The 19119-nt window shown below is 42.1% G+C and overlaps 1 protein-coding gene across 1 annotated transcript; it reads right to left on the bottom strand.

Annotated features, from left to right (window-relative positions):
• Nucleotides 1-202: 202 nt before the first annotated feature.
• LOC311233891 (perilipin-2-like) lies at nucleotides 203-12992 on the bottom strand. Its single transcript, XM_084320963.1, has 8 exons — nucleotides 12889-12992; nucleotides 8986-9033; nucleotides 7978-8173; nucleotides 6390-6472; nucleotides 5024-5276; nucleotides 2752-2930; nucleotides 2266-2382; nucleotides 203-803 (listed from the first exon to the last, which is right to left on the bottom strand). The coding sequence occupies exons 2-8, from the start codon at nucleotides 9016-9018 to the stop codon at nucleotides 351-353; spliced, it is 1314 nt and encodes a 437-aa protein (XP_084177089.1). The 5' UTR covers nucleotides 9019-9033; nucleotides 12889-12992; the 3' UTR covers nucleotides 203-350.
• Between the last annotated feature and the right edge of the window lie 6127 nt (nucleotides 12993-19119).

The following is a 19119-nucleotide window of genomic DNA, read 5'->3' as shown; positions in this document are numbered from 1 at the left end:
GGAATTTCTCTTTAATTCCAGAAAAGTTTACGGGGTTTTCACCCGACAACAGCGTATTTGGACCACCTGACAATTTGGTCTCTTTCAAGCAGTATAGCACACATACAGTAGTTAACATAAGCTTGTGTAAGTAGTAGTCACCTGTTCAATGATTATATATAAAAAATAGACTAAATTCAGGTAAAAGTTGTGAAAACAGCAGTTTATTTGGATTGATATGGAAATGGATAATACAGCATTGCAGCCGCAGAATGTAAATAGCTGTGTGTGTGTCACTAAAAGCAGTTAAAATAATTTCATCCTACAACATTCTCTGAATTATTATTATTATGAATAAAAAAGCATTGTGTTTATAAAACTGCATCAACCACTAATAGCTTGTCGGAACCAAGTGACGCCATCTCCACCTCCATGGGGGCCTTCTGGTGCGGTGGGGAGAGGGGGGACGTGGTGGGTGTGGCTGGGGCCGGGGCCTGTTCCGGAGGAGGGAGCCGGGGGTAGAAGGGCCCGACCAGCCAGTTGAGCGGCGTGTTATTGACGAGGTAATCCATGACGCTGTCGATAGATTCCTTCATCTTGACCAACTTGGATTTGCTGCTGGCCAGCACACCGTCTGGAAGGTCCCTGAAGGAGACGGCCTGACTGAAGCTGGTGTAGACCTGTGCGGCCGAGTGGCTGAGCGACAGCGCCTCCTGCTGGATGTTGTTGGGAAGGCCCTTCAGGCCGGACACGAAGACCAGACATGTGGTCTGCAGCTGCTGGGTGAGGGAGCGTGCCAGGCCCAGGGTACGAGACTCGATGGCCTGAGTGGAGGAGGAGGAGACGGATGAGGTCAGACAGACGTGTAATATCTTGTCTTACTGTGGACGTTTGTGTGTGCGTTCACAAACATGGATAGCTAATGACGTAACAATTTATGTTCATAGGGCCATTGATTTAAGATTAAATTAAAACTAGCTAGATAAATAATATTAATCCACCCAGACACAATCCACCCAGACTGACCTAATCACACACTAGTTTCATGACACACACACACACACACACTCTCATGTGACCATTGTCTAAACTAACAAGACAGACTGGTTAAGTGGACCACACACACTGATGAATGACACACACACCCAGTATTGCAGGTGACCGAGAGTTGAGCTCACACCCCCTCACCCATTAGAACCTCACGCAGACCAATCAATCAATCAATCAATTTATTTAATGACCACCCAGCCAGGCTGGTGGAATTTAGTTTCAGTGCAGATTTCATAGCAGTTCCAACATAAAAACATAAAAACATAGAACATATAACATCACTTACAGCGTACATAAAAGAAAACACAATTACATAGATACAGTTCCGAGTTTGTCCATGTCCATGTCAGCAGAGGTAAGGGGGGTTGCGGGGGGTACTACAGGGGGGGGGGGGGGGTGCTACAGGGAGTTCAGTGTCCGTATGGCAGTGGGGAAGAAGCTGTTTTTGAACCGGGTTGTTTTGGTGGTCAGGGATCTGTAGCGCCTCCCGGAGGGCAGCAGCTGGAAGATGTGGTGTGCTGGGTGAGTGGGGTCGGAGATGATTTTCCTGGCTCTCCTGATTGTGATTTGGCGGTGGAGTGATTCGAGGGAAGGGAGGGGGGTGCAGATTATTTTTGAGGATTTATTGATGATTCTTTGTAGTTTGTTTTTTGAGTGAGTGTCCAGATTGCTGTACCAAACAGTTATGGAGAAGGTGAGGATGCTTTGTATAATGGCCTGGTAGAAACGGAGCAAGAGATGTTTATTGACTCTGTATTTCTTAAGCTGGCGGAGAAAGAAGAGTCTTTGATTTGCTTTTTTGTGTATGTGGTCTGTGTTGGTTTTCCATTTGAGGCAGAGACCAAACCAGTTTACCCAGGTATCACAGCATTTAGATTCGGTAAACACATATAAGCCACACATCTTGACATTAGGGGACACACTCGACAGAACCAAGTTGTCTGTGTCAGGATGGACCACTGTTGCTGTGTAACCTATGCTTGTATGCTGAATTAAATCACCTTCTTCATCAACTGAGCCATTGCCTCTTGAAAACCATCTCCAGTCTGAATTCTTCTTGAGACCAGCGCTCACCCTCATCAAATGATACTTCACTGATAAATAGAATAAAACCCTAATGCAAGGAATAGAAATGTAATGTTACATCTTTACTTTTCCAAAACTGTCTCTCATTGTTTCATTCAGACTCTACTTCTTATCTATTTATTTATGTTTTGCCCAGCTGAAGAACCTTACCTCTGCCCCGTGGCCATTGGCCTGGGTCGGACCACTGGACCTCCAGTCCACAAAGGGGCTCAGCTTGTCGTACACCTTGTGGTTGGCCCCATTAATGTTATTTCTGGCATATTCAATCTGGAAAGAAGGAATATTCAACAACTTTACCGGACGGTTCACTGGCCACAAGCTACCACTTGGGAAAGAGAATCTCCTTAATGTAATCTGTTACTTCTGATTTTGAATCTGGTAGATGTGTATGATTTAGCTTCTCATCTATATATTCCTAAAACATTGGTCACAGTGTACCGTAACAGACAAAAAAAACCAATGGTAACTATTGATGCCAGGGGCTTTCCCCTGCTCATAGTGAAGAACAATGCCTCCAAAACCAAACTATTAACCTTTCCTCATCACCAATGCTATGGATATCTCACTTACTGTAACGTGACTAAGGTCAAAAAAGTACTGTTACTTTGAATAACTACAGCCCTCCAGCTCACCCACCAGGTCAAAGGTGTGGTTCAGCTTGGTGATGGACTCGTGACTGCGCTGCTTGGCATCCTGTACATGGGCCAGGGCCTTGGCGTACGCCCGCTTGCGGAGCTTGGTGGAGAGGGACCCCAGGCGGACGTAGTAGCTCGGCTGCTCCTGGTCAAAGCCTCTCACCATCTTGGCCTCCGTTTCTGTCGCGACAAGGGGGACGGAGGCGTGAAGTTAAAAGCATGTTGACCATTTCAGATGGACAAATAAAAGCAAACTTGAAGTTGAAATTGAAACATTTTCTCAGAAGTTTACCGCCCTATTGTTTCATTAGGTATCATTGTTACAATGTTCAGTTCTCAAAAGTCTAATCTGTTCAAAATAATTATAATAATATTATATGAATTTTACTGTGAAGATGTATTTGTTCTTGTACATTGGTTTAGGTCTTCAATAAAAGGGAAGGAAAGGAGACTACAATGGTTTTTAATACTTTTATCCCCTCTATCGTGCCTAGTAAGGACAGCTTCTGGCATGTTTGTCGTTTACAAGGGGGTCCATTGATACAAACATTTAAGAAGGCTAGTAGGCTAATTGGCAGCATTGTTTATAGGATAATGTCCTAGTAGCCTCTGTGAGCCTCTGGGTTTATCTTCCAGCTGCAAACAACCGCTAATGTTTATTTGTCACTCTGAGACGGAGAACATTGACCCCTGAAGCAAACTTCCTCTTTGACAAGCTGCTGTTTTTCCTGCTGAAAACTGGACCAATTCCAACATCGACAGCAAACTGCGGCTCAATCATCACCACGTTTGACCCCCGGTTAGAGGCATGTTGCCTCCTCTCAAAAGCCTATTGGACATTTCTTTCTGTCAGAAAAAGGTGGATCCATGTGAAATAGAGGCACAGTATGTGTGCTTTTAGATTCATTCAATACAATTGACCTATCTCAAACCCTGCCCTCTTTTCTTTATCCTCCAATCATAAGTGTTGCTTTCCTCACACATACCCAGTTTAATCACCTGTACATTGTATATTACTATTGCACTTTACTGTTACATTTGCACTCTGGTTGGATGCCAAACTTCCTTTCGTTGTACTGCACTTGTGCTGTATGATGATAATACATTTTAATCAATCTATTAGAATTTGACATGGATCCGACTTGCTCTGACAGAAGAAATATCCAACAGGCTTTTGAGATGAGGCAACATACTTCTGATCAGGGATCAGCCATTGAGATGAGTGAACTGCAGTGCGCTGTTGATGTTGGAATCGGTCCAGTTCACTTTGTTCGTCCGAGGGGGAGGGTCGAGAAAAGAGGGGGGGGGTCACTTCAGTTCAGCTATGTAGCCATGTAGCTATGTAGCCATGTAGCCATGTAGCTAGGGTTGCCACCTTTCACTAATAGAAATAAGGGACACCTGTCCGGAAAAAAAATTATATTGTTGTCTGAACACTATTTATTTATTTATTTATGTTTAAGTATTTATTTATGTATTTTTGCATTTATGTATTTATTAACTGTTAATCCATTATGAAGAATTCCGTTTTTCCAGATGAGCATAACAACATAAGAGTTTAAATGGGCACACTATTTAATTATATTGATTAATATAAATACATGTTTATTTATTAGACTTTAAAAACTCAATATTAATGTCTGATGTCAGTCAGTCCACTATGCACCACAGAAAACACACACCTACATACTTTGCAGTTTGCTTTATAAACATCTCCACTGATGCTATCAAGCTAGGGGTTTGCCAGTTCCCACTCAGGTCTGTACTGCTGGAGGCGTTTTGTCTTTTTAGGACGCGGTGGAGTATTGTCTGCTGTAGACATTTTCAAACAGCACAGTGATGCAGTGACTGAGCTGAGCAGAAGTAACTTGAGGATTGGCACAACGGCACAGAATGTATTTTAGCAACGTGAAAGCGCGAATTCTCATTGGTCGTGAGCTGCTGAGCGCACGCCCATCATACCAGAGTTGCCAAGTCTGTTTATTTTCCGCAACTTTTGGACACAATTTTGCTTGTTTTTGGCTTGTTTTTGTAGGTCGGCTGGCAACCTTAAAATACGGGACAAAGTGCATCCCGTATTAGTCCAATACGGAATGCGTCTTTTAGTTTCCAATTACGGGACGATTCCGTATTTTACGGGACGGGTGGCAACCCTACATGTAGCCCTGTAGCCATGTAGCCATGTAGCTATGTAGCCAAACTAGCCATGTAGCTATGTAGCCATGTAGCCCGCTGTTTGCCGACACTAAGACCTTGTCTCTGAGCCAACCCACCCAGCTCGTCCTCGGTCAGGGGCAGGTACTGGTCCACCAAGCTCTCGGACGTCCCGAGGGCCATGTCCACCCCACTGCTGACCAGCCGAGCCATGCGGGTCTCCAGCACGGTGTTGACGCCGCCACTGACCACAGCCCTGGTCATCTCCACTCCCTCCTGCACCACGCCCCGCGCCATTTGCGCCACGCTGGTCAGCGTGTCGGAGACGGTGTCCTTAGCGCCGGTGACCACGCCCTTGGCGCTGGCTACGATCTGGGCGGGAGGAAAAGAAGAGAAGAAAATGTAAAAAAGGGGAGTAGCGTAGAGGTCTAAGCACTCGCCTACCACCAGAGACAGAGACTCTGGGTTCGATTACAGCTGTCAGTGGCTCGGTCAGTCATCCCTACGAACACGATTGTCAGTGTTCGCGGGTAGGAACCCGGTGGGATGAGTCCTGGTCGTTGCAAACAGCGACTCCTACTAGTCGGTCGGGTCGCCTGTTCAGCATGGACCTGGGGGAAATAGCGTGAACCTCTGCACGCGTTACGTTCTCCCAGTGAAACTCCTCGCTGTCAGGTGAAAAGAAGAGGCTGGCGACTCCACATGTATTGGAGGAGGCATATGATAGTCTACACCCTCCCCGGACTGACGGTAGGGCAGCATGTAGTAGTCTACACCCTCCACCAGACCGACAGTAGGGCAGCATGTAGTAGTCTACACTCTCCACCAGACCGACAGTAGGGCAGCATGTGGTAGTCTACACCCTCCACCAGACCGACAGTAGGGCAGCATGTGGTAGTCTACACCCTCCACCAGACCGACAGTAGGGCAGCATGTGGTAGTCTACACCCTCCACCAGACCGACAGTAGGGCAGCGTGTGGTAGTCTACACCCTCCCCGGACTGACAGTAGGGCAGCATGTAGTAGTCTACACCCTCCACCAGACCGACAGTAGGGCAGCATGTAGTAGTCTACACCCTCCACCAGACCGACAGTAGGGCAGCATGTAGTAGTGTACACCCTCCACCAGACCGACAGTAGGGCAGCATGTGGTAGTCTACACCCTCCCCAGACCAACAGTAGGGCAGCATGTGGTAGTCTACACCCTCCCCAGACCAACAGTAGGGCAGCATGTGGTAGTCTACACCCTCCCCAGACCGACAGTAGGGCAGCATGTGGTAGGAGAAAAAGATAGAAAGGCAAAAAATAAATAAAAAAGGAGAAAAGGATTTCAGTTTGGTTGTGAGCTCAGCCCAAATGAGGCAACGCGGTGTCAGACGGGACAGAGGTCATAGATAAGCCGCCAGAAGATTGGCTAACTCTCTCTGTGCCAAACCTTCCTGGCATCTAGCCGTGCCAATCCTTGTGCAAAGAGCAGCCACATACCTGGTCGGAAGGCTGGTGGAGGATCGGTAACGTTTTCTCAATCTTGTCCAGACCTTTACAGGCCAAGTCGTTGGCGATGGTGACTGTTGGCAATAAAACAAGAACAGACAATACTGAGTAACGCAGGCTGATACAGGATGTGTACAAAAGGGTAAAGAAATAAACATGTCTCACTGCAGTAAGAGGTATTTATGGATGGGGCAATTCAAGTTTCAAGTTCAAGTTTTATTTTATTTGTGTTTTTTGTGGTTTTATTTGTCACATATACAGTGCTGAAATGCTTGGTTCTGTATGAGCCTCCTGCGATTGTGCTTCATACAATAAAAAAGAAAGTAAAAAGAATAAAGACTAAACACTATACAAAATATACAATATACAAAACTAAAGTACAAAATGCAAACAAAATGCTAAAATGAGCTAGAGATATAATGCAAATATTTTAGTAATAAATAGATAAAATGTGGTGTAGTGTTAAAAAGACTTGTTTAAAGTGAACGATTTGAGTGGGTCGTCACTTTAAGTAACGGTAATTGTATCGTGCCTCTCTCGAAGAGGTCACAGGGTTTGAGATCCCATGTACACCTAAATTAGCATTATTAGGAGACATGTCTGACATTTCTCCAGATAAGAGAGGCAAGGTGCGGATCATTAAATTGGCCATGATTGCAGGGAACAAGTGTATTGCCATGCTGTGGAAAAGTGCTGAATCCCCGCCCATGTCTATGTGGCTTAGTGAAATCTCTTCGTACATGGCATCAGAGAAAATAATGTTCAATCTTAAGAAAAAACCACATCTCTTTGATAAATGCTGGGCTGGGTTTAGGGCAGGCAATACTTAGAACAGATTACATAGTAGGTTGATGATGTAGGCTATTATTGAAGCTCCCTTTTGTCTTTCTGATGGGTATATATTGCAATGAATGATACTGTAAATGTTATTAGTTGCTCTTTGAAGAGAAAAGATGTAACGTTAGATATTTATTTGTTTGGTATAGAAGTACAGGCACCTGTTAGACGGGTGTAACTGGGTTTACTAAATTCTCAAAATGTGTAAAAAAAAAGAAAAAACTGAATTTGTTGAGGTCCTAGTCTGGGGGAGGGGAGGGGGGGGGTCTGGCCTAGAGGTTTTCTTTTTGTTTATAATGATTTTTTATTTTTATTTTAGGGGGGGGGGGGGGTATTTTGTATCTATTTTTCTGTAACTCGGGGAGGGGGGCAGTTGGCAGCATTTCCTTTTGTATGGTTGTTGAACTGTTGAACTGATGCTGTAAAACTGAAGAAAAAAAAATACCAATAAACATATTGTTTAAAAAATTGTATCGTGCCTCGGCGTGATCGTAAGGCGATAGATCATATAATTGGGTCAGAGGTTAAGATGAGAATGAGTCTGCTGACTGGTTTGGAAATCCCAGAAAAGCCTCTGGCTCATTAGGTCCACACACTCACTTGACAAGGAATTCCAGTTTCACAATGAGCACAAAACATTTGATGTGATATAGAAGATATTGTAAATAAAACACACTTCGAAGTTGCAATTGTTACCTAAATCTATGTAGGTCAAAATCATTATTATTTAATTTTTTCTTACTCTGAGGCTCCAGCTTGCTGATGATGGGCATGGCACTGGTGAGAGCCACAGACGTGATGGTTCTCACGCCCTGCTCTGCTGCCTCACACACAGACTTGATGTACGGGTAGGTCTCCTTGGTGCTGCAGTAGACACTGGACAGCATGCCATAGGTGGAGCTCACCAACAGGAGGCTGCTCACACGCTCCACCAGGTTCTGGGAACAAATCAATGGAAATCAAAAACTGTCCCGCTACACTGTAAAAAATAATTATGTTTTTTCACAGGAAATTCACTGTATTATTTTACAGATTACTGTTTTTTCTACTTTAAGTGCAAATGCCATAAAAAATACAGTAAATTACCTTTTATCAAAATATGAACCATTAAATAAAGGTTGTAATCTGTAAATGTATTTGATTTGACTGTAATTTGACAGTAAGTATTTGGAAACCATTGATGCCAGACATTTACCGTTTTCTTGCAGCTTTTTTTCTTACAGTGAGTGTAGGCTGTATGTTGTTGCTACTAGTATCGTCCTAAAACTATCAGGAAATGTATCGTCACTCTATCGCTATATGCTAGAAACATAGCTGCATACCCATGGAGAGTGAAAAGGGCGATAAGACACAAAACCACTCGTTCACTTAAGTTCCCTAATTTGGGGTCAAAAGGTGACTAGAAAGCATGTAGAAAGCGATGAACAAACTACTCTTGTGTTATTTCCTCCAAATGTAGGCACACTGCTGCTTAACTGACAGCGGAAATTGACTCAAGGGTGTTTCTAAATCATTCCAACTAAAAACTACCCTTGGCTTGGAAACAACAATAACATATTGATGCTGAAATTCAGGGACGTTCCCGTTTAAAAGGCTATACAATCAACAGGTTTTGGTCAAACATAACAGACAGACAACCTATGTATCAGTCGTTTATTTGACAATGTTAATTAAAGTCAGTCAATAAAATTGTAGAAATGTAGTAGAAAATGAATGTAGAATAGAAAGTGTTCCAGATGACCAGACATACCTGGTTTGGGACTTCAACTTCAACTGCTGCCATGTCTACCTGTTAAACCTAGAGAAAAAGACATTTAAATGTTAGTGTAAAAAAACATTGTAACATCAACTTTAATGAATGAGTTATGACGTAGGACGTTGAACACGTTTTGTTTTGTGTCTATCCAAGTGTCACAAGTAGACTAAGGCTAGTCTATGGTTAGACTAGTGTATTCCTGGCGTTTTTTTATACGTTTTTGACGACGTTTGATGTCCTATCTACACAGAAATGCGTTTTTTGGCATTTTTTTGTGGATACGGCTGAAACGCAAAATTGTGTTTGCGTTTGGAGATACGCAAAAAAACCGCTTCGACAACAGCGTGTAGTCAGCACGGAGCAGTTGTTGCGAAAACGCCCATGCGCAGTAGATACCATCTGCGTGCCCTTCCTGTGTACAGTGTGTGTGTTTGGGACAGAGCTCCGTGTCCCAAATAGCTTCAGCTACCATGTGTTGTCAAGTTATTGTTATAAGGACCCCAGTCCAAGCTACAACAGTCTGCATTCCCTTAACAATTGTTTGTATTGAGCCGTATTGTATTGTACCCATATGCAATATGTTAAATAAAGTTTACATCCATTCATTCTGCTAGCATTACCGATTGCATGAGCAGCTGGCTAACGTGAGCTATCAGGATTCAGACCCTGTTAGCTCAGAGTTCCTCTTTCAACTTAAGAAGCATTAAACAAAATGGCCCAGTCATCTATTCACCTTTGTTTAATACACACAGCGTTGTCTCTAATGTTATCTAACTACTGATAGCTCGCGATATCATCAGTTTTGATGCTGGCTAAGTAGCGTGAGCTAACGTTAGCTTCTAGCCACAATGCTATATTGTTATAATGGCATACTCCATTGACGTTAGCATGCAGCTAACAATGCTACAATGCTACCGATCGTTTTTTAGCCTAAACTATCCGCTCTTGGTGGTCACTTGTGTTGATGTTAGTTTTGTTTCATCAACAAATGACAGGCAGAACACACAGTGAATGTATCCGTTTTGTTTATTGCACTTTTATTAGGCTTTGCTGAAAAATTATTGCTGCATTGAGTAAAGCAAGATGGTGGCGCGGCATAGGCGCCTGCCTTATTGACATTTTCTTTTGCTGGAGCTTCCACCAGGAAGTGTATTGGCACATTCGTTCTGATTGGTTGAAATTGCCTTCATGTTTGCCACCTACTGCCACCTACTGCTTTGGCAGTGTACTACATCAGTGTGCTTGGCTGACAAAAACGAAAAAAAACGAAAGTGTGACTCGAGGCGCATGACGTCGCGGCGATACGTATAACGCCCCGAACTCACTGCTCACGAACGAATTTCACGTGCGGCTCCCTCGTGAGATCGCGCGCCTGGGCCCTGTTTCATGTACGTGGTTCAACTAAGTCGATCAACATGTCCATTATCCAGCTTCAGTTAACCCGATGTTCAAAGCCGGGATTTTCCTGTTTCACAAAGGAGGATTCAGTCTCGTTAACTCAAGCCAGACTTGAGAGTCAGGCTCAAGTCAGGCTAGATGCGCGCTCCCGTTTTAGGTGGAAAGCCAGCACGTATCGATGGCAGAGACCCTGATTCTCAACGGCATTGATTGATTAATTGATTTAAGACTTTATTGACAGATTGCAATAGGCTCAATCGCCTCGCCGACAAGTTAAATGCGTTATCTATAGGCTAATTCTAAGTCCCTCATTACCTCAATCAATCAGATTATATTTCTTTAAACTTGCCTGCTGGATTGAATAATCAAATGAGATCTTGCTAGCGAAAATAACTAGTTAACTGTTATACAGAATTACGAGACGGCTTTCTTGCCCATTGATTGATGTATAGTCAATATTTAACTTATCTCCAATGTGGTCCAACGGGTTGTTCTTTTGACTTCCACACGGACGACCCGGGTTCAAGACCGGGGTCCTTCTTTTTGCAATATAGGAATAATTCAATTTGGTGCACGTTGAGAGCTATATAAAGAATGACATCCTCAATGCATGTAGATTTATAATATTTTAACTTAAAACCAGGCTACTTTGGCGTATAATCATTAATATTATATTCAAAAAAATCATATTGGAAACACGGGGATTTGAACCCCGGTCGGTGGATTGGGAGGCTTGAGCACTACCGCTGGGCCACAGAGCCAGATGGGATAAATTCATTGTTTATACATTAATGAACGAGAGACCCGTGTTTAGAATATCCTTTGTTTTGAATGAAGTTTATCTCTTTATCCTCATTCATTAATGTGACGTCAACGGCTCATTCAATTTCTCAAATCCGTCAAACAGCGCATCTCATCAGACATCTTAATCCCAGTTACAATTAAAATAACCACATCATGTGTACATCGCACGAGCGAGCGCCACCGTCGCCACGGTATATATAACGTGCATTATTTAGGACAAAGTGAATTTAATATCAGCATTTTGGGTCTATTTTACATTTCAAAAGCCCCCTCTGGAAGAATGGAGCACAAAAACGTAATTCAGAATGGTATAATGCAGATCGTAGACTGTGGGAATAGTTTCAGGAAACGGGCTGTCACTTCTTTGCGGGGGCGTGGCGATAGTTCAGGCTAACTTGAACTTGAACTCTGCTTTCGACCAGGCTCAAACTTTTGGATATGTTGTCATGGTGATTTGGAAAATCCAGGTACATGAAATCGGAAAGTCAGGCTAACCCAGTTATCCAGCTAAAGTTATCCGGCTAACTCGGTTATCCCGGTACATGAAACGGGGCCCTGGTCAGGCACACTGGACCTACGACTTGAGCGTGCGGAAGCGCACCGAGGAAGGCATATTTACATTGGGACAGCTGTAAATGCCTAGTCTATATGCGAAGTCAGTCATTTTAGAATGATGATCAGTGTGACTGTACTCCTGAAAGAGCAGCGTGTAGCCCCAGCAGCAGCAAGAGCTTATTATTATTATTATTATTATTATTATTATTATTATTATTAATAATATTATTATTATTATTATTATTATTATTATTATTATTATTATTATTATTATTATTATTATTATTATTATGCAACATTGTAATAGTTATAGGTATAAACAAACATACAGACAAACATTCAAGGCGTTTATTTGCAGATACAGACACAGCTGGTTGAACAACATCTATATCTGTGGTAATAATGCAGATATTCAATTGTATTTCTGTGACAATGCGCGTGGCGCGCCGCCTCAAATAGGATCGAGGCGAAAAAATAGCTTGCCGCTCGCCAGCCACTCGGGAGGCGCGCTCCCACTCGCGGCCAGTGTGCCTACTATCGTCCGTTAACATGGGAGCGGAAGTGAAGAGGCAGCCGCCCGTCCGTCCGTGTTCATTCGTGAGCAGTGTGCTCGGGGCGTAAGAAAACAATACGAAGATGATACGAAAGGTGTAACCTTTCGAATCGATACTTTGAATACATATTTGATTGCTATTATACCACTATAATAGTAATCTACAGTAGACTATGATGATGCAGTGGATATACAACGAAACCTTAATATAATTAAAATAGAACTTGCGAAAGCCAGTTCAAGTTTTTTTTGTCACATGGGTACATGTACATACATTACAGTGAAATGCTTGGTTCTGTATGGAACCCCCTGAGATTGTGCTTCATACAGTGAAAAGGTCAACAGAATAGAGACCAAACACTACTGTACAATGTATACAATATACAACTAAAGTACGAACTAACTAAAGTACAAAATAAAGTACAAAATGCAGACAATGAAGTACAAACGCAAACTTTTTTAAATGCAAAAAGAAAGAGATAGTGCAAATGTTTTAGTAATACACAGATACAATATGGTGTGGTGTTTAAAAAGTGTCTAAATGAAATAGTCACAAAATACAATATATGAATACAAGCTGATCTTACCGATGTATCCGCGTCAAAAGTAAATTCAATGCGCTTTCAACTCCTCCTCCCGTATGAAACGAGTGACTGGCTTATGACTGAGTGGTAACAGCGGCTCAATATTTATATTCTCGGTTTATCGCACTTCCGGTATTTTGAGGTCGTAGGAGAGAGCGGGGGGGGGGGGTGATTACGAAACCTAGCCGCATTTCTCGGAGACGCTCTCTGATTGGCCGACGCCTGTTTCTACACTGGTTAAGCTTAGGCACTCTTTCGAAGTTGGTTAAGGTTAGAGTTTGTCTTAGAGCATGGCGATAGAACGCCAGGTAGTTTGCAGGCTGTTTGACGTGGAAATGGGCAAAGACACAGCTCGTCACGGATTGGGCAAACGCGTCAGTGCCAATCAGAGAGCGTCTCCGAGAAATGCGGCTAGGTTTCGTAATCACGCAGCGGGGGCGTAGGGGGGTATTGATTGATTGATTGATTGATTGAAAACTTTATTAACAGATTGCAGAATGGGTACAGTACAGTACAGCTCAATACATACAATTGTTAAGGGGATGCAGACCTGAAAAAGACGTTTGTCTTGTTTCCATCAAGGTCCCCCAGGAGGGGGTTGTGGGGGGGGGGGGGCAGTTTCGGACATTTACAGGGGCCAGTTTCGAATTGCAGTCTCCCGTACAGTAGGTGTTTTTTTAGAGTGTTTTTGAAAGTGGGTAGTGAAGGGGGGTAAAGTGGTTATATTCCCCCTCCACGAGCTCCATGTAACGCGGAAGTGCTATAGCCTTTTAAGTATCTAGGTCAGAGGTAACGAGACAGGGTTTAGGGGAATTCCTATGAAGTGACCGGTCACAATTTCAAATCGATCCGTGACACATAGCCTACAATTAATGTGTCACCACCACCACGCAACGTAGGGGAATAATTTTTCAACTGAAATGAATGAATGAATGAAAACTTTATTTAACAGATTGCAGAATGGGTACAATACAGTACAGCTCAATACACACAATTGTTAAGGGGATGCAGACCAGAGAAATACTTTCGTCTTGTTTACATCAGGGTCCCCCATTTTCAATTCATAGTGACATTTATGACATACACAACATACATAGGGACAGACATACAGGTATTTAGTATACTGTTACATTTGTGACATATACGATATTCAAATATACAGTACTGTTACCCATAGATCCTGACAGAGTATATACATATGTACCCAATCCAATGTACAGTTTCTACGCCAAATGTATATACTTTTTTTCTGGACTCTTTTTGTATCACAAACAGTACTGTATTTGCAAATCTGGTATGTCATAAATGTATAGATGTAGCAGTACTGTCTATCTGTAATGTATGTCATATATGTTACGATGAATTGAAAATGGGGGACCCTGATGTAAACAAGACGAAAGTCTTTCTCTGGTCTGCATCCCCTTAACAATTGTATGTATTGAGCTGTACTGTACCCATTCTGCAATCTGTTAATAAAGTTTTTAATCAATCAACACGAGAGGGGGTGCCATCGATTGTAACGGATCCCAGAGAGTCTGGATGGCCGAGCGGTCTAAGGCGCTGCGTTCAGGTCGCAGTCTCCTCTGGAGGCGTGGGTTCGAATCCCACTTCAGACAAGTGTTTTCACTATGATTTGAAAATGGGGGACCCTGATGTAAACAAGACAAACGTCTTTCTCTGGTCTGCATCCCCTTAACAATTGTATGTATTGAGCTGTACTGTACCCATTCTGCAATCTGTTAATAAAGTTTTCAATCAATCAATCAATCAATATAAAACGGACACGTTGGACGACACATAATAAAGGGTGGGAAATTAAAGGTGCTGTGTAAGTGGTATTTTGTAAGCAAATCTGATTTGGCAAGATGTCTTGAAATAAGTAAAATATCTAGGGTTCTCTCTCATTATTGGATAAAGTGGGAAGGGATAGCAGACAATTTATTTTCTGTCCACTGCAGAGCAGAGGGACCCGTGTGATTGATTGAAAACTTTATTAAGACAGCATTTCTTTCCAAATGAGTTTAAGGCCTAATTGTAACTGAGGGGTACAATTCCCTGACTGTATTGAATAAGTATGGTATCATTAAACCACTACTGAGTTATGTACATTACTACTGGCCATACAGTACACAGGTATATGAGATGAACACCCACACAATAACACGGCTTAACAAGGAAAGTACTGTTTGTAATATTTATTAGAAGAGCATCAATATTATTTTACATTTATTGAGAATTAGAGTTGCGCTTGTAAGGCGAAGAATGTGCATGAATAGGTCAAGAGCGTAAGTCCATGAGCATATTACGAAGGGGATAATTAATACCACCTGTAGCATAAGAATTATATAAGGCACACTCGTAGGTCAGCTGGAGATACTAAGGGGGTTCCCTCCGGTTGTAAGCCAGCAGGGGAGAGGAATGTTCGAATGCAAAAGTCTGGATCAACGAGGAATCAATAAGCTCCAGCTATGGGAGGCGGTACATATACTCCCCTCGATCGGCAGACAAAGCAGCAACTATAATCCAAGTATGCGGGACAGCATGGATGAAAGCCAGCCAGCCTCTTCCTAGAGACGGGCTCGAGTGATGCTCCTCACGGGTAAATCCCACACAGCAGCGGGGTAGACGGTTCTCTGCTCCAGCAGCCACGGTACCAAAGCAATAATAATCCAGCCGGAAAGGGCTCTGCATTCACCGGTGTAGATTCTCCTGTGCACGGTACTTCACATTTAACTAGGTCGAACTTGACGTTATTTCACTAAGCTCTGACACTTTTACTATCCTATTCGCACGCGGTTCTAAGTGCTCTATTTAGATGCAAGGTTGCTCACTTCACTTGGTCGTTGACTCGTGATGAAGGCTTTACTAGTAAGGAACGAACGATACGTTGAACGAACGTTTTAGGATAAGACAAGACTACTGCTGTATCCACCTGCGACGTATTTATACGTAAGGTGAATAATCTAGTACCAGCCTTATTTCTGTCTCGTATTACTGCGCAAATCTGGGCATGTTGAGACAAGCCTTGGCGGTGGCTTTGAACTCGGCATTGGGGGTATGGCCGTGGCGCCTAGGGGGTCGCTGTCCAATAGGAGAACGAATATTATGGTCTGGCCTGTACCTAGGTAAAGGGATATTCCGTGTATATGTACAAAGAATATACAAGGGATATCAGACGATATACAAATATTATACATGGGGTCTCAAGCAATAAATATATATATTCGGTTTAATCTGACCCTTTGTAACACTAATCATTGTCACTATTATATTGACCAAACATGATACATAGATATTAATGTAATTCTCTCAAGGACACACATGTCAACATAAATCATTACTCGTTTGTGCCAAAGTAAACCCACAAAGCTTATAGTCACATTAGTTATTTCCATTTCAGTGTATAGAGATTACATTTCATCATTTGATTTATTCAAATTATTCACCTAGATTCCTTAAAGTCTTAAACCATGCCTTTCTAAATAATTACATTATTTAATACTAATATAAACTATTTGCAAGTGGTGTCCCATTAACACTTTGATTACCAGCAATGCGGTGCGCCTTACCCCCGTTGAATGCCACCACCCACTTCAATGATAGCATTGTGAACGCATAATCTACAGTATGTCTTAAATTATGGCTATGTGTCTAATCTGCCCGTCGCTTATCAATGACTTGTTTGCAGTCAACATTGTCGAAACGGATTGTTTTTTTAATCGGTTCATTTCCGTTTTATAGCATTTTGAAAAGCCCTCGTTTTCTTGAAAGTTTCAGGAAAATATAACTTTTCCGTGATAAACAGCATTTACTGGAATCCAATGGGGTGCAGTTACACAGGGAGAGACGATAGGGGGCGGTATTTTCCCAATGGAGCTCAGAGAGGGTTTGGAGCACTAGCGTGAGGCTCGATTGATGAAATATGAATTCAAATCGCTAATAAAAAAAATAAACGACAAACAAACGCTATATAGCGTTGCTGGCATTCAACGGGCGGCATGAACTAACGACATAAAGCGTCCGTGGCACTCAAAGTGTTAATCCTGTGAATTTGGCTATAAACCACTTCAAGTTTAATATCATTTGGTTCCCCTTATTGAACACATAATTTCAGTGATAATTGCAGTTTAATCAAAGTTAAATTGAATATAGAAAAATACATTTCTAATGTGTCCTGATTACTAAATATTAAACACTGCTTCCTCCTCTTCCATTATCTGTGTCTCTGTGCCACAGAAGGCACTGAAACTTCACACTCTAACATGATCAATGATTTTCTTTGTGTATTTTCCTTTGAAGCTGTTTTCAACAGGGTAGCTAGTATAGTCACAAGACTATGTTACCTCCTGTCCTCTGTCTAGCGATCTCAGCTGTGACTTAGTACTATATTCAAATGAACCATTATGCTTCCTGTGGCTCAGTCACCTGAGAATTTACTTTAAACCTTTATCTTGAGTTCCAAAATGGAAGTTAACACCGATTACTTAAGAACAAGTATAATTTAACACAGGCAAATTATACTACATTATCAATCAGGATGCAATATTTCTACTGAAATGCAGCGTATATCAACATATCAACAGCTCAAATATGTCCTTTGAAGCTGTTCTAGTTTCTATAACCTACCATATCTATCTATTTATTTGATCTGTAACTATTTTTAACTTCCATATCATTTAACATGTAGGTTTGTAGGGTAACCTTCTATTGAAAAGATCTATTTGCTTTATAGCATAGGCAGCTTGTAAAATCAAGCCATTGCAATGGATTAAAAATGATTTGCTACCACCTTGTGGTGAAAAACGGAAATTCCTCATATACATACACTGCATTATTCCAGTCAGACACACTCACATCACGTCCTGTAATGATAAACTGTACCTATTATTATTATTTTTTTTATTAAAGATTTATTTTTTGGCGTTTTATCGCTTTATTGCTGATTGATTGATTGATTGAAAACTTTATTAACAGATTGCAGAATGGGTACAATACAGTACAGCTCAATACACACAATTGTTAAGGGGATGCAGAAGACCAGAGAAAGACTTTCGTCTTGTTTACATCAGGGTCCCCCATTTTCAATTCATCAGGACATATATGACATACATGACATACAGATAGTCAGTACTGCTACATCTATACATTTATGACATACCACTGGGCAGTCCAGTAGAGAGAGACAGAGGAGGAATGGGAGACAGAGTGGGGGGAAGGGAAGACATTCGGCAAATAACGACGAGTTCGAGAGCCGAACCCGGGTCGGCCGTGTTGCGGCTGAGCGCGCTATGTGGTTCACCACTGGGGCGCCCCTAACTGTACCTATTCTTAACTTCTATTATATCATATTTAATAACGTTATACATATTCGTTAAGATCGTGCAGGGCTTTTACATTGAAAAATGTACTTGTCACGTGGTTCCGTTCTCCATTCTTCACATCAAAAAGGAATAACGAAATAGGGAATGGTCTGTAATATTCATGCTTTGAATATATCTTTACTATATTATTCATGCTGTGAATATATCATTACGACAGGCGCGCCTTGCTTATGTATACCTGACCAGGGGTCCTGACAGTCAGTTGGCTGCCAGCCGTGAATGGAGTTACACTCATGCTGAACGATACTTACCTTTGAATAAACATATAAACGCTATCTCTTCGTCCTGAAGATTATTCTATATAAATCGAATACGACAGGTCAAAAACCAAAATCGGCCCATTATTTACTCCTTTATTTTTTTCATTTGATTCCGACACCAAAATACGAAAAACAGCTCTGTATTTCTGTTTTTCCCCGTTTTTTCGATTTTGGTTTCAAACGGAAATAGGAAAACACCTCGTATTTCCGTTTCTTTTAGTTTTTTTCGTATTTCCGGTTGAAACGAAAAACGAACTATCAAAACGTACACGGACCATTCATTCACACGCTCCCTTTCCCCCGCTCTACAAACACCACAAAACAAACTGGTCAGACTACTGCTTGACCTTACTCCTAAACCCACCTCACCCCTGCCCATTTTGACAACATAGGATGGCTTAGAGTAGACGACAAAGTACAGCAACTTGCAATGGGCCTGGTCTACAAGATACACGACTACACCACTAAGATACCGATGTGCATGTCAAAATACTTCCCAAAAGTCAGTGAATTACATGACCACAACACCAGAGGGAGTTCCACAAATCATGTTCAACCCAGATTCGGCTCAAACAAGGGACTAAACATGTTTC

Source organism: Notolepis coatsorum (assembly GCF_963971535.1).
Source record: "Notolepis coatsorum genome assembly, chromosome: 1".
Classification (NCBI taxonomy): domain Eukaryota; kingdom Metazoa; phylum Chordata; class Actinopteri; order Aulopiformes; family Paralepididae; genus Notolepis; species Notolepis coatsorum.
The sequence above is the reverse complement of the archived record's forward strand: the minus strand, read 5'-3'. Positions and strand labels throughout refer to the sequence as shown.